This window comes from Alosa sapidissima, chromosome 18 (genome assembly GCF_018492685.1).
Source record: "Alosa sapidissima isolate fAloSap1 chromosome 18, fAloSap1.pri, whole genome shotgun sequence".
Classification (NCBI taxonomy): Eukaryota; Metazoa; Chordata; class Actinopteri; order Clupeiformes; family Clupeidae; genus Alosa; species Alosa sapidissima.
The window spans coordinates 12,432,109-12,454,446 of NC_055974.1; the positions used below are offsets into that span (position 1 = coordinate 12,432,109).

At 41.0% G+C, this 22,338-nt stretch overlaps 5 protein-coding genes across 21 annotated transcripts in view; 2 read left to right on the forward strand and 3 right to left on the reverse strand.

Annotated features, from left to right (window-relative positions):
- The window catches only part of exoc6b (exocyst complex component 6B), an 84,537-nt gene extending 82,107 nt beyond the window's left edge, over window positions 1-2,430 (reverse strand). The window contains 1 exon segment of the mRNA XM_042069386.1: window positions 2,312-2,430. Within this exon segment, the coding sequence (XP_041925320.1) occupies window positions 2,312-2,400 (89 nt within the window). The 5' untranslated portion in view covers window positions 2,401-2,430.
- A 2,978-nt stretch (window positions 2,431-5,408) lies between these two features.
- On the forward strand, window positions 5,409-10,631 carry badb (BCL2 associated agonist of cell death b). Its single transcript, XM_042070112.1, has 4 exons — window positions 5,409-5,567; window positions 6,306-6,428; window positions 7,519-7,739; window positions 8,578-10,631. The coding sequence occupies exons 2-4, from the start codon at window positions 6,314-6,316 to the stop codon at window positions 8,719-8,721; spliced, it is 480 nt and encodes a 159-aa protein (XP_041926046.1). The 5' UTR covers window positions 5,409-5,567; window positions 6,306-6,313; the 3' UTR covers window positions 8,722-10,631.
- Window positions 10,632-10,705: 74 nt separating this feature from the next.
- LOC121689880 (glyoxal reductase-like) lies at window positions 10,706-15,895 on the reverse strand. Of its 7 annotated transcripts, none has more exons than XM_042070096.1 (2): window positions 15,838-15,895; window positions 10,706-12,052 (listed from the first exon to the last, which is right to left on the reverse strand). In XM_042070096.1, the coding sequence occupies exon 2, from the start codon at window positions 12,050-12,052 to the stop codon at window positions 11,186-11,188; it is 867 nt and encodes a 288-aa protein (XP_041926030.1). In that variant the 5' UTR covers window positions 15,838-15,895; the 3' UTR covers window positions 10,706-11,185. The 7 variants fall into 7 exon arrangements, with proteins under 7 accessions (XP_041926030.1, XP_041926031.1, XP_041926028.1 ...); XM_042070097.1 differs by lacking the exon at window positions 15,838-15,895 and adding an exon at window positions 15,580-15,671; XM_042070094.1 differs by lacking the exon at window positions 15,838-15,895 and adding an exon at window positions 12,424-12,525.
- On the forward strand, window positions 12,651-20,934 carry LOC121689882 (membrane-anchored junction protein). Of its 10 annotated transcripts, none has more exons than XM_042070107.1 (12): window positions 12,651-12,755; window positions 13,732-13,842; window positions 17,091-17,136; window positions 17,269-17,344; window positions 17,568-17,690; window positions 17,796-17,827; window positions 17,979-18,112; window positions 18,878-18,929; window positions 19,254-19,286; window positions 19,503-19,560; window positions 19,683-19,779; window positions 20,674-20,934. In XM_042070107.1, the coding sequence occupies exons 2-12, from the start codon at window positions 13,742-13,744 to the stop codon at window positions 20,708-20,710; spliced, it is 789 nt and encodes a 262-aa protein (XP_041926041.1). In that variant the 5' UTR covers window positions 12,651-12,755; window positions 13,732-13,741; the 3' UTR covers window positions 20,711-20,934. The 10 variants fall into 10 exon arrangements, with proteins under 10 accessions (XP_041926041.1, XP_041926039.1, XP_041926043.1 ...); XM_042070105.1 differs by lacking the exon at window positions 12,651-12,755 and adding an exon at window positions 12,871-12,926; XM_042070109.1 differs by lacking the exon at window positions 12,651-12,755 and adding an exon at window positions 12,920-12,969.
- LOC121689881 (glyoxal reductase-like) lies at window positions 14,072-15,922 on the reverse strand. Of its 2 annotated transcripts, none has more exons than XM_042070099.1 (2): window positions 15,838-15,922; window positions 14,072-15,462 (listed from the first exon to the last, which is right to left on the reverse strand). In XM_042070099.1, the coding sequence occupies exon 2, from the start codon at window positions 15,460-15,462 to the stop codon at window positions 14,596-14,598; it is 867 nt and encodes a 288-aa protein (XP_041926033.1). In that variant the 5' UTR covers window positions 15,838-15,922; the 3' UTR covers window positions 14,072-14,595. The 2 variants fall into 2 exon arrangements, with proteins under 2 accessions (XP_041926033.1, XP_041926034.1); XM_042070100.1 differs by lacking the exon at window positions 15,838-15,922 and adding an exon at window positions 15,580-15,721.
- Window positions 20,935-22,338: the final 1,404 nt, after the last annotated feature.

Below are 22,338 nucleotides of genomic sequence, written 5' to 3' on the forward strand. Positions count from 1 at the left end.
TTAAGCCACACAGGATTTGGTGCTAAAGGACTGGCATACAACTGCCATACAGAAGTGGACCCAAAGCACCGGCATGAGAAAACCTTAAGAGGCTCGCACTCAGTTACAGATATGAGCTGCCATTGACACCAGAAATAGCTTATCATATAGATCCAGAATGCATGAACATAAGATAACTAGAACAATGTGTTTTAAAACTGCCACTGTCTAATTAGGCCATTGATCTGTGCTTGCATTCTATCTGTTACTCTGGGATAGAACAGGGAACTGACCCTAACAGAGTCAGCACTTTCAGAGACATGCTGATCTGATCACTGCTGATCTTTGATTACAGCAGTGAGACAAATCCTACTTTTACACTAAGTGTGGAACCATACAGAAGCATTAATGCACTCCATTTATACACTCACAAACAAAACACAAACAACAAAAAAAAACACATTAAAACACTGACACCAATTTAACTTCTACTAAGTTTTCTGACTTACCAGCCACTCAAAATGGCTCAAGGACATATTTTCCAAGAACGAATAGATGAGCACACACACACACACACACCACACACACCACACTCCTTCACATCCTTGCCGAAGACATCCTGGCATCATCAGAAAGCAGATAAAAATAGCTTTCTGTTTGTTCTCGCCTGTGTGTAAGTATGGGCACTTTGACTCAGAGTCGGACTGTTTATGAAAGAACAGTGGAGGAACCGGGAGAACTGACTCACACAGAGCAGAGACCAACCAACACAGCGCTGGGCTGCCATGTCTAAGAGAGCGCAGAGCCTGTCTGTGCACATGCACACAAACCATACACACACGCACCACAACAACGCTTTGCTTTGCCACACTGCTGGTCATTATGTCACTGTCATTTATTCAGAACCAAGTGACATAGACAGACACATACTGTTAACTAACACAAACAGACCTACTGTAACTACCCATAAACCGATTACACACAGAGAATCACACACAACTCATGAATGTTCTTATGCAATGCCTATGTATTTTCCCTCTTTAAACTCTGTAGCCTAGCCAAGATAAGTATAGTTCTACTTCACAGAGCATACCAGGGGATCCATAATGAGTTAGGCTGCAGGACAACCCCTCTCCATTAGAGTTATCAGTCTAGCATTCAAATGGGTTGTGTCCGATGGTGCATATCAAATAAACAGATACAAATGGCACAGTCTGCCAACAGGGAACAGGCACATGGGAAAATACTAGTTGATGAACCAGTGTAGATTTCTGACCAGAAGAGCAGCATCATAGTCACAAAGCCATCGAACCTAAAGCCAGTTTTTTTCTATTATTGATTGAAAGGCATTGTTGTCTCGCTGCTCAAAGACAGGATTAAGTGATCTGTGCAGCCATTATAATAACACTATAGCATAGACCTCCAAACTCAGCATGACGGTTAAACAGGTAGTTTTGGATCTCTTCATTTAGCACTTAAACTAGGCCTATGAAATTTCACTTGGCTTTTTGGCCTTGCCTCAACATTGTCAATAATTGTCATAATTCAATTATAACCAAAATATGTTATACACGTCATTGGCAAAGCTGTGTTGCAACTCCCGGTCTTAACTTCAAATAAACCACCTTCCTGTTAAAAATATCAAATGTGCGTAAAGTGTAAGTTAAAATTCTGGGGACGAACTTGCTTTCTCATGAATAGCCAGTGGCGTTTTCATAGATGGGCCTATGACAATTTTGACAGTTTGATGCTTGTTCTGAGATATATGTGTTTGTTTTGCCTTACCATTACACCATGATGGCAACCCAAGCTATTGACAAAAACTATGAATTTCGACCTGGTAGTCCAATTGGCCAATTAGGTAAAATGGGCAGAAATCGCAATGACTACACTTTCGATGTGTAGCTAACTCGTTGGGTGTAACTCATAAACAGAAATAGCTTCAATCTCTCGATAAAATAAGCTTAGTTTGCGAAAAGTTAAATTCCATTTAACTAATTCTGACTAGAACAAAGTCATAGTCTGTCAACAGCGTTCCGCTGAATCTCTGCCTCTACCCGCTACAAAGTGACCAGAATGACAATGATTTAGAACGTCTTCCAAGAGATAGGCAACTAACAATGTATTCCTTCTGCGTTCTGTGGGTTTACTGCGGAGAATCAGCTATTTAGAAGTTCGAGGACGACTCCTTGAAAGTCTGGGAAGTTTGAGCAATAGAGGAGACACCCTTTTCAAACAGATTAGGCTACTTCTAACAGCCTTCTTGTGAATGACAAGCAAAGGTAACTTTCCGCAATAACTCCCGTCATTATTCAGTAGACCTACATCTTACCTGAGAGTAGGTCCAATACAATTAGTGTCGGTGCTTTCAATCTCCCGTAAAATTCGTTCATGTTCCGCAGCGGCTTCCACACTCGCCATCTTCCATGCCAAACTACACCTCTCGTTTGCGTCATATTAAAAGGTGAAGCCATATCTGCGGGTGACTTTTGTGGTGAAAAGTACACTTTATTTACTTCCGGGTTGTGCAAATACTGAAAATAAAAGTCCACAATATCAGACATAACAAGTCAACTCTTACAAAAACTATCTTCAAAAGATGTAAAGTTGTACTTTGGGAATCATGGGTTGTGACAAAGTTATTGAAAATAAATTAATGAACACATAGGCTAAAATAACTAAGCCTAAATTATCAGGTCCAAGTCACAGATAAATAAATTAATTAATCATTCAATAATAGCCTATATCCAGGGGGAAATATAGTATATAATATATTATAATATAATATCATCTAATAGGGCTAAAATCTAATCTGACCAAAGACATTCCAGGCTCAGTAACCCTTACAAACAAATAACTGTACTCTATCAAGTGTCAAAACAGCAGTTTTTGAGGAATCCCTTGCAGTATGCAAGAATGCAGTATTTTGGACATCAAAAAGTTGCACTGCACTGCATTACTGCAGAAATGCAATATTTTGGACATGAAACTGCAGTTATTTTTGTCAGGGAAGATATGTTTGCAGAGATCAATGCACCACTATTCAAAATCCAGCATAACGAAAAACAATTGGTTGATATGTTGCAGCAGTGGCATGTGGAGATAAGATGGAGAGGACAAATCAACTGTTACAGTCTTGGATTAGCACCGAAAGAATGGCAACTGGGGTGTAGGCTATTCCTTAATTGCACTCTAGACACAACCTAGACCCTAGATTAGAAGCTATGACATTTAACTAAATAAGTTTTGCTTCTTTACTCAACCCATGCCACGTTATATCCCTGCCCAATTGGCATCATCATGTCCCCCATCCCCCTTTAGGCTGTTGTGAACGCATTGATTACATGAACACATGGAACCATGGTAATATAGCCACACAAAGGCATACCAAAAAATGATTTTGCACAACCAAGTTTTTCAATTTTTTTTTTACTTTGACCATAATATCTGGACTATACCAATGCACAGATTTATGTTCATATGATTGTTTCAACCCTCAATGGATAGAATACCACACGGAAATGAGAAAAACAGTTTTATTAGACATTATTGTTTAAAAGAAAACATAGAAGCATATCACCCCATGTGTTTGTGAATTTATACATACATTTGAATGGCAACTCATTTGTTGACTCCATGGCTACAGCCTTGGTTTTAAATGCCGTTATTTACTCAATTTCAAATTAATTGAAATTAAGTACATGTCTGTATTATTTAGGCCTACCATTATTTGTTGTGTACAAAAGCACTGCCAGCCATCCTCCACTACCTGTCATCAAATAACGCCAGTGGTTGAAATATAGCCTGGGATTTTAGTAATTTTGGAAACCAACAGCAATGGGAGTGGTCACACAGATCCGCCACAGCAAAATTAGATGTGCTCTCAGATTCATCTGGTCCCCACGCTAATTATGACCGCGTAGTGTAGCGGTCATATAGGGGTTGTCAACGTTTTTTTTTTTCGTTTGGTCCCCAGGGGCCAAAATCCCATATTGGTCAGGCTCTATAAGGAGACGCGCACACACTCACACACATGCACGCATGCACACAGGCACACGCGCACACTACACACAGGCATATACAAGAACACATACGTTTCAAGAGTGGGGGATGGAGTAGGAGATGGAGACAAATTGACAAGTGTGATTTATTCTTGCGGAATGGATGTACAGGACTGGCATATTTTGTACCGCTATGCGGGACATCTAGTTTTATTTGGATGTCACAATTGATGGCCGACTAAATTTCATGTCACAAAGGAATTTTGGTTTACCTTATACAGTATTCAGAAGATCAGACCTTATTCTAGCATAATCTGCCACACAACTTCTTGTGCAGATCATGTTTTTCAATAGGACTATTGCAATGTTTTGCTGGCTGGCCTACCTGCTTGTGTAGTGAGACAATTACAGATTATTCAAAATGCTGTGGCACAGTCTTAAGTCTGCCAAAACAGACGCATGTAACTCATCTGATAGTTAGTCTTCATTGGCTTCCTATAGCAGAATGAAATTCATCCCTCACTGGCCTATAAGACACTTATTGGTTCACTTATTGGTTCTGTACTTTACTATTACTTTATTAATTTCATTATTCCAGCTCCAGTTCAAGAGGTCACAGTCAAGACTGTTTTCTTCTGTGATTCCTTGTTGTTGGTGGAATGATTTACCTAATGCTCTTAGTAATAGTTTTTTTTTGGGGGGGGATTAAAAACAAGCACGTAGGAATTAAGGGATTAGAAACAAGCACATGAATGATGCAGTATTATCTTACGCGGAGCATATATACTCAAGGATACATACAAAATTGATGGTGGATAAAAAAAAAAACATGTACAGCCAACTCACCTTTCTTGTAAACAAAGTTTTAAATGCAGTTGTCTACTCAGTTCCAAAGCATATGTTTAACCCTGTCACCATCATTCAGCGCAGCCATTGGTTGTGTGCACACAACTGTGGTTGGATCCTGCAGTGTTTTTGGTGATTTGGAAAAGGGCATCAATGGGATCCTCCTCAGACTAACCTGCAGAGCAAATTCAAATTTCAGGATTCATATGCCCTTAAACTATTCCATTCCAAAACATGTTAACAATCCATTATATTAACACATATCCATGCCTTGCATCCACAAGCATACATCGTCAGATTAAATAATGAATATTGTGACTTTCAAACATCTACAGCCTACATTTTCTCCTCCTCCTGCAGATAAAACTAAAGCCTTTTTACTTTTTTTGTACCCTTTTAACAAGTAACACAGCAACGTTGTGTAGCAATAGACTATTGAAACTTTGTTTTGCATGCATGGCAAAATATGGCAAGTAGAGTTTGCCTAGGCTACATCTGTCCTAACAAGCCTGCTGAACAGTCCCAACTCGCCTTAATGATGTCATCAAGCACACTGCTGTTACCAACCTCCGCGAAGACATGATAGGCTGACAGTAGTAGTCGCGGAACCGAACGAAGCAGTTGTGTAATAACAGCAGAACGACCAAGACGCTAAGCACCATCAGCACGAACGAGCAAAAACATGTCATAAAGTTGCCATTGAACTACTCGCACGAATATTTAGCCCTCCGAAACAATCAGGTAGGCAAAGTGTCGGTCATATTTGTGTGAGATAGGCTAAACAAGTGAAAGCTTGGTCAGTGGCTAGCCTAGTTCAGGAGGGTTTTGACACTTGCTTTCTGGGTGTCGATTGCAGGCTTCTCCTTCTCCTTCTGTTTCCTGTGTCTATTCCTATAATACGTCAAATTTGTAAACATCATCGTTAATTAAGCGATAGCCAGACAAAGAAGCTTTTAAATGCTGTGACAGTTTTAAGGTTAACAATTACCACTTAGCAACCAGGAAAACAACAGGAAGTAAAGTTACAATGTTGCTCCATACAGACCGCCAAGACAGATTGATGCCTTGTTATCAAAGGAGTTCAGATAGACCGTTGACTATGAACAGGCCTCACTGACAAACCTCTTATGTAATACGAAGCCTAAGGTTACCGGTAGCCTAATGCATTCGGCCATTAAATATTATTTACTCATCAAATTACTGTCGATGCCTTCATAAAATATGCGTTTAATAGTAAATGAATAATAGGCTACGTCAATTAAATCACTTAATAGCAGCGAGAAACTATTCCATCAATGTAAAATCCTTTCTGGTCAAAGTCTGTGTGTGTAGTGTCATGGGCAAAGGCCTCACCTAAGGTGCTGGAAATAGATCAGTGTGTGCCATATTTTCTAACTTTGCATTGTCATAGCTTCTTTATCTTAAATGCATTTATCTCCAACTCAAATCCTTGGATTGCTTTTTTTCTTTTTTTTTTAGATGTAACAATGGCCGATATGTATATATCTGATCCTGAATCTGACGACGGTCAAGGCAAACCAGAGGCCACCAAGGAGACACTCTTTGGAAACACATTGAAAATACCTAGTCACCAGCCTCCTGGTACGCTATCGCCTTTTTACATAAATGTATTGGTTGATGTCTTTCCTGTGTCTGTAAGGCAACACATAAGCTTGGATGTTTATGATCTACATTTAGTGGTGCTGCGTGGTGTAGAGCTGTGAGTGTGTGCATACAATTTTGAATCAACTGTAATTTGTGGATTGACTCCCTTTTTCACTCTCCATGCATACAATTGTGTGCATGTCATTTGGAGGCTATTCTGACCACTACCAGACCGGATGAAGTCACAGTTAAAGTTGTGACATACTTGAGACACTTTCACTTTCCACTAGAAGCAACAATACTGTACATGATAACATATTCAAATCATGGCTCTGCCAACTTTTTTGCTATGTTCAGTCATGTTTTACTCTGAGATCACTTTAACTGTATCTTAACTGTCACTGCAAATGCATAATATTCATAAATAATGTATGTCAGTATGCTGTAAACACATCCCATGTTTTAGCCTACTGTAATTTGTTCGTATTATGAGCCCTTATTAAAGGATTCAGGGACAAAGCGTTGTGCTAATACTTTTAACTTTCAACAATTCAGCACTTTACATGGTGTTGATTTATGTCACATTAACATGAACATTTGACTGCCAAAAATATGTACTGGTGATCTTAACATCTAGTTATTTGTCAGGGGAGATACATAATATTAGGTTGATGTTCTCACCATCCTGTTTCTTGCTCTAATGGATTGGTAAAGATTAGCACTGGGAAACCCTCCATAGAATTGTGTAAATAATAGTTTAATAGTAATAATTTACACAATTACAGCTTACATGACTGGGCCTTTAGATGGCCAAAAGAAATAGGGCAAAATACTGTGGACATACTGTAGTATTTGATGGGCTTATTGTATAGCCTTCACCTTCAGTACGGTCTCCCTTTATACAAAAAAAAAAGTGTTTGAACTGCCAGTCACAGATTTTGTGGTGTAAAGTGCACTGAGTTCGGCTCACCCAAAGAGCCAGTTGAAACTTTCTTTGCTACAGAGTACAATAGCAGAGTATACTACACTTTACAGCATGAATACATACTGTTTCTCACAGACTGTTTTGCCCTCTCTCCCCCCACAGGGAAACTGTCGTCAAGGCACAGAGTTAACTCTGAAGACCAGACCTGTAGAAGGGCCGAGAGCCACCCCCAGGACAGTGAGCACGGAGAGAATGACTTCTTTAGTGACGCGCCGTTTCGGACTCGATCGCGCTCCGCTCCCCCTGCACTCTGGGCTGCCAAGAAGTACGGCCAGCAGCTGAGGAGGATGAGCGATGAGTTTGACTCCATGCTAGACCAAAGGGTAATGTTTTGCCTTAAAAAAAAAAAAACAGGTTAAAGCTGCAGTTGGCAAGTCTGACAGATTGAGGGGACTTAGCCAAAATTTTGAATGTTTACAACTCTCATGCCCCTCCCCCCACTACCACCGAGCACCCTCTCATCGAGTTCGTGCTAGTCAGTGCGCACCAGACTGTGATTGACAATCAGATCTCACACAGCCCTGCTCTGATTGGACCAGAAGAACCGGGAGCTGTGGATTTTTGCAAAACAAATAACAGGCTCTAGGTGGAGGTAGAAGTGCGGGTTTTTTTCTAAAACCGGCTGATTTATGCTGTTCTGTCGGAGTATAGTGAATATGATCAAAAAAAATCTTGCCAACTGCAGCTTTAAAGAAAATGTGATTTAAAAAATGAAAGCTGAGTTTGTCCAGTATGTGCTCTGAAAATATTCAAAAAGATACTTTACCTAGGCTATTGTGAATAAGGGCACAAACAACAGAAGTTTAAGTGTGTTAGGGGCGGTGGTCGCGTAGTGGCTAAGGAGCTGGGCAAGCATGCAGTAGCCTGAAAACTTGTGGGTTCAACACCCGGCTCATTGTGCCCTTGAGTCCTGAGTTGCTCTAGGGTAATATAATTGTCATATGTAAGTCGCTTTGAATAAAAAGCGTCTACTAAATGAATAAATGTAAATGTGGCCTTTTAAAGTTGTGATTCTGTTACACTTAAACTGAACAGAGACTTGATTAATGTAATTAGTAACACCTGTGCTTGCCCCACTATTTCATGTCAAAATGACCACTGTGAAAAAGATTTGCAGGGACACAAACAACAGAAGTTTAAGTGTAGCCTTTTATCTTGCAGGGAATGAGGCGAGTGGCGAGCGCAGGCACAACCCGGCAAATGCGAACATCCCGCAGCTGGTTTGCCTCCCTCTTTAGCCACAGGGAGACCGACGGAGACGCAGGCACAGGCTTCACGGCCTCAGACACCCGCACCGCTGAATAAGGACGACAGTCGCCATGGCCGGAGGGGGAGAGGAAGAGTCGGAGGGGAACGGATGCACTGAGACCTCCAGAGGTCGGCTAAACACCATCTCCCATAAGGCATTTCACCACACCATCTCCCATAAGGCATTTCACCCCACCATCTCCCATAAGGCATTTCACCCCACCATTCAGACTGACCCGACATCTGGAAGCGTATCTTTGACTAAATGCATGTTCTATGCAGATAAGGACAGATTGAGGCATTGACAAGATCTTGTCCGGCAACAATCTGTTGGGAGGGGTTGGAGATATGAGGATTTTAGAAGCTGCTTCTTTTACTACGTAAGTATGGCGGAAAAGTTGATGAATCTTTTTATTTGGAAGCAAACTATGCGTGGACCAGGAGAACTGCAAGGGATCATTCGATCTGATGTCGATGTATAAGACTACAATCATTTGGCCAGTTCACATTTGACTTGGAATCACAATCTGAATTGTCTGTTCTATAAGTGCCTATACTGAGCAATCTTTCACAGCAATGGGGAAAACCACTAAAACGACAACCTGTGGTATATGGCAAAATCAGCTCCAAATATACACAGGCTACATACTGTACTTATTTACACCAAGTTTTATTGTTTTTGAATGAAAATCCTGAGAGCACTTTGACCCAATGGTATGACTTAATGTGTCCATTAAGCCAGTGCATTTTTTGGAAGACAGTTCTAGAAGGATAGGTGAAATTTCTGCAGATTATTAGATAACAGTTGCAACAAACAAAATGTGAACATTACATTTTCTATTCATTTTGCAACTTATTTTATTGATAATAATATGATTTTTCATGGAAAACATAACATTTTGTGAGTGATTCAAAACAGTTGAAAAGTAGTAGTGTATATTATACTGACCGAGTTTGGTTGGAGTGGTTTTTTTTCATTGTGAAACTTTGCCATTGGCTCTGGAGCTCTTTTGTTTACTTGCACACTTTTCTTACCATAATATTTTCTCATATTCACAATACCCACTAAACATAGAAACTACTTTTGTGAATCAGAATGCTGAGGTTTATTCTGAATTGCACTGTTAAGGGGCTTGAGGGTCATGTACTATATTTCTTATATAGTACATTTTTCTATATTTTAATAATATTAATTGAAAATAAGGTGAATGATCACAAAACGGGATGACAAACCATGGCACAGATTATATATTTAACACATTAGTTTTAGCATCATTTTTTTTTTCTGTGTATATTTTTTGCCTTTATTGGGGTAGAACAGTAAAGAGACTGACAGAAAGGGAGTTGGAGAGAGAGATGGGGTGGGATCGGGAAATGACCTGTGACAGGCTCGAACCCAACCCCCTGTGGGCACTCAGACCCAATTGTGGTACGGGCGTTGTAGTCAGTTGCACCACAGCTCCACCCAGGAGCATTATTTTTAATTAGGTTATCTACATATGGTCTTACCCCTACCCTCAGATTGTGAGTAAGAAGAATAGGGTTCGGTAAAACCAACTGGAGGATTGTACCTTTTCTATTTGCTGTGTCAGTGCCAGTTTCTTTTTCACTACAGGCACACAACATTATGGATTAAAAGTGTATGATGCCTTTGTCACATTAAAAGATGCCTTTTCGAACAAACTACATTCACACCAAATGCCTTAATGGCTGTGTGGTTTGAGAGCACCTGAGCAGGAATAGCAAGCCATTCAAAGGGCCATCTCAGTAGAACTCTCAGAAAATCTCAGACATTACTTGAAACACTCTTTATATATACTCTATTATGTTTCAGTGGGGAATGTTTAGTCTGTTTTGTGCACTTACTTTTATGTTTTTGAAATGTGCAACAACTGTTAATATGCATTATAATGTTTTGAAACAATTGTTGGCCTCTTGTAAAATAAACAAATTACATGAAATGAAAAGCATTAAAGGTTTTGCATCTTTTTTTTTACTTCTGTTTATTGATTTTTCAAGTTAACAAAACAGTGAGGTCTGAATGCATACTGTTACAAATGTATATATACATACATACATAAATACATATGTACATACATGTTGGTTTTGGATCATTTTATAAATAAATGTAGTTTTACATTATTAAACACTGACAGCACAAATTGTGAACTGTAAGACATGGGCAGCATTGTTAAAGAACACTAATTCAGTGTGATGGATGAAATTCTATTAATTTCGTGCATTACATAGTCAGGTCACGCCTCCCAAGTTGGGCAGAAACAGTGAATTTTTTTATCAGTCGCATACGACATGGGCACTCACACTGCGTTTCGTTCAGATGCATGTGTTGTGCTCACATTAACTGATTCATGGGTAAATTCGCAGTCTGTTTGGCTTTGTATTATTGGTAGTATGATCAGATTACTAGATTGTAAATACATTATAAGACATAGTGGTTTGAGTGCAGTTTTTGACATTAAATCTGGATTCTGACTTCAGAGGATGTTTGTTGCCTGTGTGACTACGCTACAGATGTGGGGTCCCAACAGTACCTCTGCCCACAGTCCAAGCCAGTCAGTTTGTCCATGTCCTCCTGACTGAGTTCAAAGTCAAACAGCTGCCCATTCTTCTGCACCCTACTGGCATTGCATGATTTGGGCAGCACAGGTATGCCTTGCTGTACTGCCCACCTTAGCAGCACCTGAGCGACCGTCCTCCCGCACCCTTTGGCCACCTCCAGCACCGCAGGGTCTGAGAGAAGTGCCCCTGTGCCCAGCGAAGAGTAGGCCTCGAAGCACACACCCCTTTGGGCACAGAGGGCCCTCAGTTCAGTCTGGACGAGTCTGGGATGGAACTCGACCTGGAGGACGGCAGGAGGCACCTTGCAGCTCGCCAGCACCTCCTCAAGGTGACGCACGGTGTAGTTCGACACCCCTATGGCCCGGAACTTTCCGCGGCTATGGAATTCCTCCAGGGCCGTCCAACTCTGGGCACGGTTGGCACTGTTCTGAGGGTCCTCGACACGTAGACCCTGTGTGCCAGGCCAGTGCACCAAGAACAAGTCGATGTACTCCAGTCCCAGCTGATCCAGGCTCTGCTGGCAGGCTGCGGGTGCCATGGGGCCTTGGTCCCGAGGCCCCAGCTTACTCGTGACGAAAATGTCAGCACGCAGAAGCCCATGCTTTGGCAACAGTTCACGGAGTGCCTGTCCTATCTCCACTTCGTTGCGGTAGACAGCAGCTGTGTCAAAGTGACGATAACCTGCAGCAAGAGCGGCATCCACAGTCAGCATTATGTTCTCCAGGCCACGCAGCTTATAGGTGCCCAGGCCTACAAGTGGCATCCGGGAACCTGTATTCAGCAAAACTGAATGCTGAGGGTCAGACATCTGTGAGCAAAACGGAAATTAAGCAGAATATAAAATCGATTTTTTATGTATGTGTAGTTCAAAGCAGGCCTAGTATTAGCCAACAAAGGTTATACAGTCAAATAAGTAATATCTTACCAAACAAAATAAAGAGGAGTCATACATAATCCTAACCCTAGCATTTTTCACCATGAGATTAAGCAGACAATATTTCTAACAAACTGCCACCCTACGCTTCTCTAACCAAACTGTCAGGTAAGTTAATGTCGAGTAGGCTTAGGTCCTCTTTGCCATGCTATTCTGACGTTACCCTCGATTGTTTTAATAATTAAGTCCAGTACGTTTATGTTGCTCCTCTCACACGCTTGCAGTTGTCATTTCTTTAAACTTACTTTGAATTCGTGTTGCACGCTACGGACTCATACTGCATCATGTGTGAATTTCTGAAGTCATGTGACACCTTCAGGGTGGGTGAGATTGAACCAGAGACTAACCAATCCTAACACGAAGCCAGCACAGAGCGTGCTACTGATTGGATATAATTTCAACCAATGCAATTTATGGAAAGAGACGGGGAGGCGGGAAGTAAGTTTGTGTTTTTTTTTCTGAAAAGAATAAATGTAACTAATGTGGTTTGTTAATGTCGCTATTTGCAATTGATATATAAGTTACATTAATTGTCCTGAACTTTGAATAACATTATTACATAGTGAAGACTACTTCGGTAATATGCTGGATGTTTTCTATGTAAAGTTAGATCTAACGTTACAGTTACAGATGTAGATTCAAATTGAACAGTTAATGTTAGGCAGTCTTTTTAGAAGATAACCCTTATTAGACATTCTCTGATATAACTTTATACTGTAATGACATGCTAGCTGAGGTAAACTGTAAGGTAACATTACTAAACTTGAAGTAGGCCAGACCAGAGCTTAAAGGTACCTTATACTGCTCTGGGCCAGACTAGATTTTATCAGAGACGTTATATAGGAGAAATGACTGATTTTATGTAGATTTGTGTAGATGGACTAATGCTACAGTAGATATAGTTAATTATTGGTATAGCATGAATGTTAGATTAGACAAACTCATTGACTGACTTAACTATCGGCATGTTGTATCCCAAAAGTTTGAAACTATTCATGGCTTTTTGTTTTAGTGTGTGCATGGGCACACAAACCTCATTACTGACATCACAGGGTTTTCAACATGTCAGCAATATAATCACAAATAGAGCTTAGGCTGTTTAACTGTTAAATGTCAAAAAGTGAGACATATTTAAGCCTCAGTTTAGCATGTTAGTCAGCCCAAGTAGCTTTGCAAAGACATTCAGTTAGGTGACTTATCAGTAGGCCTATGCTTATCAAAACTACTTATAGTATTTTCAATAATATTACATTACATTACATTACATTACATTTGGCTGACGCTTTTTAACCAAAGCGACTAACAACATGGTAAACAGTAAGTTTTAGAACAATTCTCACAATTTTAGGACAGTTTAAAAAACATTAGAGTACAGTAAGAATAAGTGCGTCGGTGAGTGCTGTTTTTAGCAGTTACTTGTCAGTTTAAAACGGCTGGTGAGTGCTAGGATCAGTAAGACTTGTTGTAAGTGTTGCTATGAGAGTAGATGTTCTCTAAAGAGCTATGTAAGTAGAATGTTTCCTTGTCTGATTGCTGTGGTTTTCCATGTATAGCAATAGCATCATGCCAGTACAGGCCTTCTCGTTCCCGGTCCCGGAGATCAGGTTCTTTCAGGCTGGTCAACACATCTTCAAGTTCAAGATCACTTGCGGTGGCAACTATAGGCAAGGAAGCTAGAGGGCATGTTGTCTGTTTGTTGGTTGGTGGGATGACTGAGGTTTAATTCTATGTGTTTTGCATTTTCTCATAGTGGTGAGGACATGACGTATGATGTTTTATGGTTTTGAAATGTGTAACAACTGTTAATATGCATTATAATGTTTTGAAACCATTGTTGGTCTCTTGTAAAATAAACAAATTACATGAAATGAAAAGCATTAAAGGTTTTGCATCTTTTTTTTTTTACTTCTGTTTATTGATTTTTCAAGTTAACAAAACAGTGAGGTCTGAATGCATACTGTTACAAATGTATATATACATACATACATACATGTTGGTATTGGATCATTTTATAAATCAATGTAGTTTTACATTATTAAACACTGACAGCACAAATTGTTAACTGTAAGACATGGGCAGCATTGTTAAAGAACACTAATTCAGTGTGATGGATGAAATTCTATTAATTTCGTGCATTAGATAGTCAGGTCACGCCTCCCAAGTCGGGCAGAAACAGTGCATGTTTTTATCAGTCGCATACGACATGGGCACTCACACTGCGTTTCATTCAGACGCGTGTGTTGTGCTCACATTAACTGATTCATGGGTAAAATCGCACAGTCTGTTTGGCTTTGTATTGATAGTATGATCAAATTACCAGATTGTAAAGACATTATAAGACAGCTATAGTGGTTTGAGTGCAGTTTTTGACATTAAATCTGGATTCTGACTACAGAGGATGTTTGATGCCTGTGTGACTACGCTACAGATGTGGGGTCCAAATCGTACCTCTGCCCACAGTCCAAGCCAGTCAGTTTGTCCATGTCCTCCTGACTGAGTTCAAAGTCAAACAGCTGCCCATTCTCCCGCACCCTACTGGCATTGCATGATTTGGGCAGCACAGGTATGCCTTGCTGTACTGCCCACCTTAGCAGCACCTGAGCGACCGTCCTCCCGCACCCTTTGGCCACCTCCAGCACAGCAGGGTCTGAGAGAAGTGCCCCTGAGCCCAGCGAAGAGAATGCCTCGAAGCACACACCCCTTTGGGCACAGAGGGCCCTCAGTTCAGTCTGGATGAGTCTGGGATGGAACTCGACCTGGAGGACGGCAGGAGGCACCTTGCAGCTCGCCAGCACCTCCTCAAGGTGACGCACGGTGTAGTTCGACACCCCTATGGCCCGGAACTTTCCGCGGCTATGGAATTCCTCCAGGGCCGTCCAACTCTGGGCACGGTTGGCACTGTTCTGAGGGTCCTCGACACGTAGACCCTCTGTGCCAGGCTCGTGCACCAAGAACAAGTCGATGTACTCCAGTCCCAGCTGATCCAGGCTCTGCTGGCAGGCTGCAGGTGCCATGGGGCCTTGGTCCCGAGGCCCCAGCTTACTTGTGACGAAAATGTCAGCACGCAGAAGCCCATGCTTTGGCAGCAGTTCACGGAGTGCCTGTCCTATCTCCACTTCGTTGCTGTACACAGCAGCGGTGTCAAAGTGACGATAACCTGCAGCAAGGGCGGCATCCACAGTCAGCATTATGTTCTCCAGGCCACGCAGCTCATAGGTGCCCAGGCCTACAAGTGGCATCCAGGAACCTGTATTCAGCAAAACTGAATGCTGAGGGTCAGACATCTGTGAGCAAAAAGTAGATTAAGCAGAATATAAAATCGATTTTTTTTGTATGTGTAGTTCAAAGCAGGCCTAGTATTAGCCAACAAAGGTTATACAGTCAAATAAGTAATATCTTACCAAACAAAATAAATACCAAGAGGAGTCATAAATAATCCCGACCCATTCTTCACCATGAGACTAGACAGACAATATTTCTAACAAACTGCCACCCTACGCTTCTCTAACCAAACTGTCGGGTGAGTTCAAAGGTCGAGTAGGCTCTGGTCCTCTTTGCCATGCTATTCTGACGTTACCCTCCACTGTTTTAATAGTTAAGTCCAGTACATTTATGTTCCTCATCTCGCAAGCTTGCAGTTGTCATTTCTTTCAACTTACTTTGAATTTGTGTTGCACGCTACGGACTCCTACAGTAAAAGAAAGCTCCTACTGCATCATGTGTACATTTCTGAAGTTATGTAACACCTTCAGGGTTGGTGGGATTGAACCTGAGACTAACCAATCCTAACACGAAGTCAGCACAGAGCGTTCTACTGATTGGATATAATTTCAACCAATGCAATTTATGGATAGAGACAGGGAGGCGGGAAGTAAATTTGTGTTTTCATTTCTGAAAATAATAAATAAATGTAGCTAATGTGGTTTGTTAATGTCGCTATTGCAATTGATATATAAGTTACATTAATTATCCTGAACTTTGAAAAACATTATTACATAGTGAAGAATACTTCGGTAATATTGTGGATGTTTTCTACTTTGTAAAGTTTGATGTAACGTTACAGTTAGCTGCTAGCACCACAGCTGAAGATTCAATTTTAACAGCTAATGTTAGGCAGTCTCTTTGGAAGATATAACATTATACTGTTATGACATGCGAGCTGAGGTAAACTGTAAGGTAACGTTACTAAACTTGAAGTAGGCCAGACTAGTTTTTATCATTTTACCACTTTATATAGGAGAAATTACTGATTTTATGTAGATTTGTGTAGATGGACTAATACTAGATATAGCAGCTAGCTAATTATTGGTAGCAGCTATAGCATGAATGTTAGATTAGACAAACACATTGATTGACTTAGCTAACAGCATATTGTATCCCAAAAGTTTTAAACTATTCATGGCTTTTTATTTTAGTGTGTGTATGGGCACATAACCTCATTACTGACATCACAGGGTTTTCAACATGTCAGCAATATAATCACAAATGTTTAGGCTGTTTAACTGTTACATTTAAATGTTAAATGTCAAAAAGTGAGACATTTAACACGTAGGCCTCATTTTAGCATGTCACCCAGCCCAAATAGCTTTGCAAAGACATTCAGTTAGGTAATGACTTATCAGTAGGCCTATGCTTATCAAAACTACTTATAGTATTTTCAATAATATGTAAGTAGAATGTTTCCTTGTCTGATTGCTGTGGTTTTCCATGTATAGCAATAGCATCATGCCAGTACAGGCCTTCTCGTTCCCGGTCCCGGAGATCAGGTTCTTTCAGGCTGGTCGACACATCTTCAAGTTCAAGATCACTTGCGGTGGCAACTATAGGCAAGGAAGCTAGAGGGCATGTTGTCTGTTTGTTGGTTGGAGGGATGACTGAGGTTTAATTCTATGTGTTTTGCATTTTCTCATAGTGGTGAGGACATGATGTATGATGATTTTGTTAATGAGGAGCTAGAGGTGAGGTATTGATGAACAGGGATATGCTATCCTCAAACCAGACATGAAGCCACACAATACGAAGTGAACAGTTGGCACTCTCACATAATTTCTTTAACCGCTTGCTTTAAACATTTCATGACTGTTTTATAGGATGCCATTCGCATTGTTCTTGCCGGTTTGGATACCCTTCAACCATTTGCAACGAAACACTTCAACATCTTTCCCTGTAAGGATAGGAGTGGTATTCTGAGATGATAACTATTAACTACATGAAAGAGATTAACTGAGTTAGAGATTCAACATACTCTGTACTTGCTACCACCTTTAATTGGTGTGCAGTTTTGTTTCTGTCCAAGTGTGCAAGGATCTTCTCAGTATGATCATGCCTGTGGTTGTGACTGTGGTTTCCTCTGGACAAAATAAAAAGGTGTGATCATTTTATTAAACAGACAAGTGCAGGTGGGAGCGTGTGTCGAATCTGCGTTTTGAACTGAATGGGGTGAAGCTGTCTCCGTACCCCCACCTTATCACGCTGTACGTGGAGCCCCGCATCCACAGCCTTGCACACGCAGGTGGGCAGCAGCAGCTTCTGTCTTGTTCTCCACCCTCAGTAGTAGAGTACTCAGTAAACAGTCACATCTGTCAGTCATGTGATGGTTATTTTCTGTTTTACCAAGCAGGCAAGCAAACAGAGGACTGGGATGTCACTGTAAGGTTTTCCTGTTTTCCCTGTTTTGAAACAATAGTTATCTATATTTTTCTATATTCTAACTGTGTGCAATAACATATTATGAGAAAATTGTGCTGCAGCTAAATGTTCTTTGTTGTTATGTGCATTTTGGTGCTGCTCTGCCCGATAGGTGTCCAAACAGGATGCTTCTTCACGCCCCTCTAGCCCTGGCAGACCAAGAAAACGTAGTAAGAAGGAACAGCCACCAGAGAGCACCCTTCGTCAACCCATCAAGGATGCATACAGCCAACAAGGCGGTCATCAGTGTGTACCATTTGCACTTGTGTGTGTGTGTGTATGTGTGAGTGTGTGTGTTTGTGTTGTGGAGTGTGTGTGTTTGTGTTGTTTTATTCTCACCTTGTGTGTGAGCATTACCTGTTCAGTGTTCGAGTTTCAGTCCAGTAGTCTGGGTCTCTGTCACGTGACCCTGTCATGAACCAGACTGACTGAGCCTCTGGGCATCATCTCAGTCTCCTTGTCATTCACCCACTGGGCTGCACATAATTATTTAGTTCCTAGAACTAAAATGCCTAGATAGTTCTTGCACACCTCCACTCAGGCAAGGAGACAAGGCAGCGCTCGCTTCTGATGCAGACACTCGGACCACTTTGGCCCAGTGGTTTACACTGCATCCGAAGAGAGTTTCCCACCCTCTAAAATAGGGCCTTTCCACACATAGTGTTTTGTGAGTGTGTTTCTGGGAGTTGTGGCTCTCATGCTGTGGGGATTGCTGACTTGTCCCTACTGGGCCTGTTGTTTTCTTGTTAAATGTGCTGGAAATGGCAACAGAAATGGGACGTGTCAGGTTGGAGCCGACAAATCAAGACACCTCTCTCCTCTTCCCCCCTTTTTTATGCGCTTGTTCCTCTGTCTTGAAATGTTCTCTCTGCCTTTCCTGTGTAAAGCACAGTCATGCTTCCAAAGCAATTAATGAGCACGCAATTTAACACAGACAAATCCTGACTCATAATAGCTGTGGGGACAAAAATAATTCCACTAAAATAGTACATCTCTCTTCGTCTTTCTCAGGGACTCTCCAGAGCTGACTGATGGGGCAGAAGCAATAGAGTGTGACAGTCGGGTAAGGTCTTGTCTGCGTCTCGGTTCTACATCATGCTTTATTGGCGCTGCAGGGCGCCTAAACTGACAGATTAGCCCAGTAAGGCGCAATAACTGGCATGATTATGTTAATTATAGCAGCAGATTAAAAATAAAGCTGAGAAAGATTTATATATTTTTAGAGAGCCTGATTTGCCGCACATGTTCAAATGTGCAGAAGTACGTGTGTCACTCATCGACTTTCTCTATCTCTCTCTCTCTCTTTGTCTGTCTGTCTCTCTCTCTCTCATCCACCCTCCCATGCACACCTTTCTGCCTTTCCAAACTTTCCACAAATGTCTTGCAGTGTCATATATACACTACTGGTCAAAAGTTTGGGGTCAGTCAGAAATTTCCTTTCCACTCCATTAAAGACAGAATACCAGCTGAGATCAGTTGCATTGTTTTTTTATCAAATATATATACACACATACATACATATATATATACATATACTGTATGCTATTATATATACAGTTTATACATTACATTATTGTTATGATTTTTTTCATTGCATAGTAGTCTTACTTTCTATGTCTACCTGTCTATCTGTCAGGTTAATGCTGGATTAGAAGAGTGCCTGAACAGCATGCAAGATGAAAACCTTGCAAAAGGTATGGAAACACTGATCAGACATTTTTATTTCAATTTTCAGTTTAATGTTTGCGTTTGCTGTATCTGTAAACTTGTCACTTGTCACTCATTACTCACGAATCACACACAAATCTCATTACAGAGCTGCCACATGATTCAGAAGAGGAGACTGCACCAGATGAACCTGAACAAGAATCACTAGAGGAGGAGAAGCCCGGACTCCTGACTCGGCTGGCCAGGTATAGGCCTCACTGGGCACTCCCTTTGTCCCTGGTCTTGTGGGCAGGAACATGGGATCCACATCTTGGGTAAAAGTGAGATGTTATGTTAATTAAAGGAGAATCCCAGTGATTTTCAACATAGATCTTGAGGTCACTGAGTGCTGTTGGTACGGAAAAAACAAAAACAATCGGTTCTACCTAGCTCGAGTTGCTGCAGCCAACAGCTAGAGCCGCCAGGCAGCTACTGTACAGTGCTACACTCTGGGGGCATAAGCATAGTCTTGTGGGCTTGGAAAGTGGGATTCACATCTTAGGTAGAAATTAGTTCAGTTTAGTATTAGTTAAAGGAGAATTCCGATGTGATTTTGACCTAAAGTGTGTTGAAACATGATACCGAGTGTGAACGTATGTCTCATAGCTCACCTCGGCTTGTCCGCTCGTCCCCTGCACTAAGAAATCTGGCGCTAGTTAGCCAATGCTACCAACGGTTTTTCGTTGCGGTGCCTTGGGCATCGGCCTAGCCATGCAAATAAATCACTGTTTTACACCATTTACGAGGCTCAAAGTAGCTCCATACTTCATTGGTAGACTTCCGAGGGCCTTGACATTTAAAACGAGACATTGAGAACTTTGAAAAAGCACTGGTAGTTTATTTACAAGACGATTTATACAAACTGATTTATTTGCATGGCTAGGCCGAAGCCCGAGGCACCGCAACAAAACACTGTTGGTAGTATTGGCTAGTGCCAGATTTCTGAGTGCAGGGGACAAGCCAAGGTGAGCTATGAGACATACGTTCACACTTGGTATCATGTTTCAACATACTTTAGGTCAATATCACACCGGAATTCTCCTTTAAGGTGTGAAATGAAGGTCTGACGTTAGACTTTTTTTCTCTCTTTTTACCTACAGGGCAACATTTCCCCTTTCACTTTTCTTCAAAAGATGATTGGCACTGGCCCTAGGATTGTGCATTTACAAGTTGTTTGGACATACCTTTACATGCCAGTCTGAGATCCACATTTTGTTAATGTAAAAGGAAATATTACTTTTGAGATGTTTAGGATTGGTCGACAAAACATTGTGCATTGTGCCTTTAGATGATACTTAGTCTGGAATTTGTGCTTTGTTGTTATTGATTTGTATATGTTTTTATGGTAATAAACAGTTCATATGGGCCAAACTTCAGTCGTTTTTTCCTCAACCTGGTAGTAAAATCTACATCTTAGATAAAGGTGTGTGTAGAGGAGATGATACAAGTGTGTTTATGTATGAAGACATTTAAGACGCATGGTGCCAGCTCTTATTATGGATTTCTCTCAAAGTGGTTACCTTGTCACTTTAGTGTATTCATGCAGATGACTTCCTCATACCATCTTTACTAATGCTTTTCATTCTCCCACATTCAGCCATCGGCAGTTATGAAACAGACTCTAAATGTCAATTAATGGCTGACGGTTCTGTGTCATTGCATAATTGTTCCAGGTAACCATCATAAAGATACATGTAATCGCCATTTAAATTGTTTCCGTTTAGTGATGCGCCGATCCAACATGTTAAGTTCCGATACCGCCACGTGGACTTTGGCGTAGGCTGATGTCAAGTACTGATCAGATGTCAGTGCTGCCCGTCGGGGTCCTGTTCGCCCTGTCGGGACTTATTTACTGATAATTATTGGTGGACAATACATTATCCCTTACTCAACACCGAGTAGCTGTAGAACTTGTTGGTGTAGCAGTTGCAAAATACCGATACCCGATCCAGCTATTTGTGTCGGTATCGGATCGATATCTAATCATATTTTCAGTGTTTACACACTGTCCTATAACTAACTATATATGAAATGGAACATGTGGTAAATGCACCTATACTGCAGTTGCTTCTTTCTTTGTTTCTCTTTCAGTGTTCATTGTCTTCCCTCTCTTCAAATCCCCCCTCTTTTGTGCACTTCTCTTGAGCCAGTTGGAAACAGATCCACTCCTCTAAAACCTAGATAAGGACAATTTAAAGAGTCGTTCAAGGGCTGTTCACAAGAACGAGGACTATTATGATAACAGCAAAAAGTATCGCTCTAGCTAATATGAATGACAACGTCCACACCTTAACTATAATGACGACGATATGAAGAACAATATCGTTGGGGATCACTTTCAGAGCGCTAAAAATCTTGACAGCCAATCAGAATCCATAAAATTTTAGACATCACATTCATCAACATGAGAGACTTTCCTTATCGTTGGTCAGTGTGAACGCTCATATTGTTATAGTTACAGTTATCTTCATAATTCCTGGTGTGAACGACCCTTACGGCTATAATTTTCTTTAAAGTGCCCAAAGACTGCAGATTGTTGAACTGTCGTACATTGCGAAGACATATATCAACATATGGGGTAATAAGCCATATGTGATGTAAGACTTGAACTCATTTCAGTGCCGTGACTCCGACGCCAGTTGTCCTTCACTCAAATGGTTTTGTATTTTCAGTCAGTTTGAAATCTCTGTAACCTGGAGACGTGGCTGCCTTGAAAAACGATAATATTATGAATATGTCCACGTCCACTTGTGGGCCAGTTATTG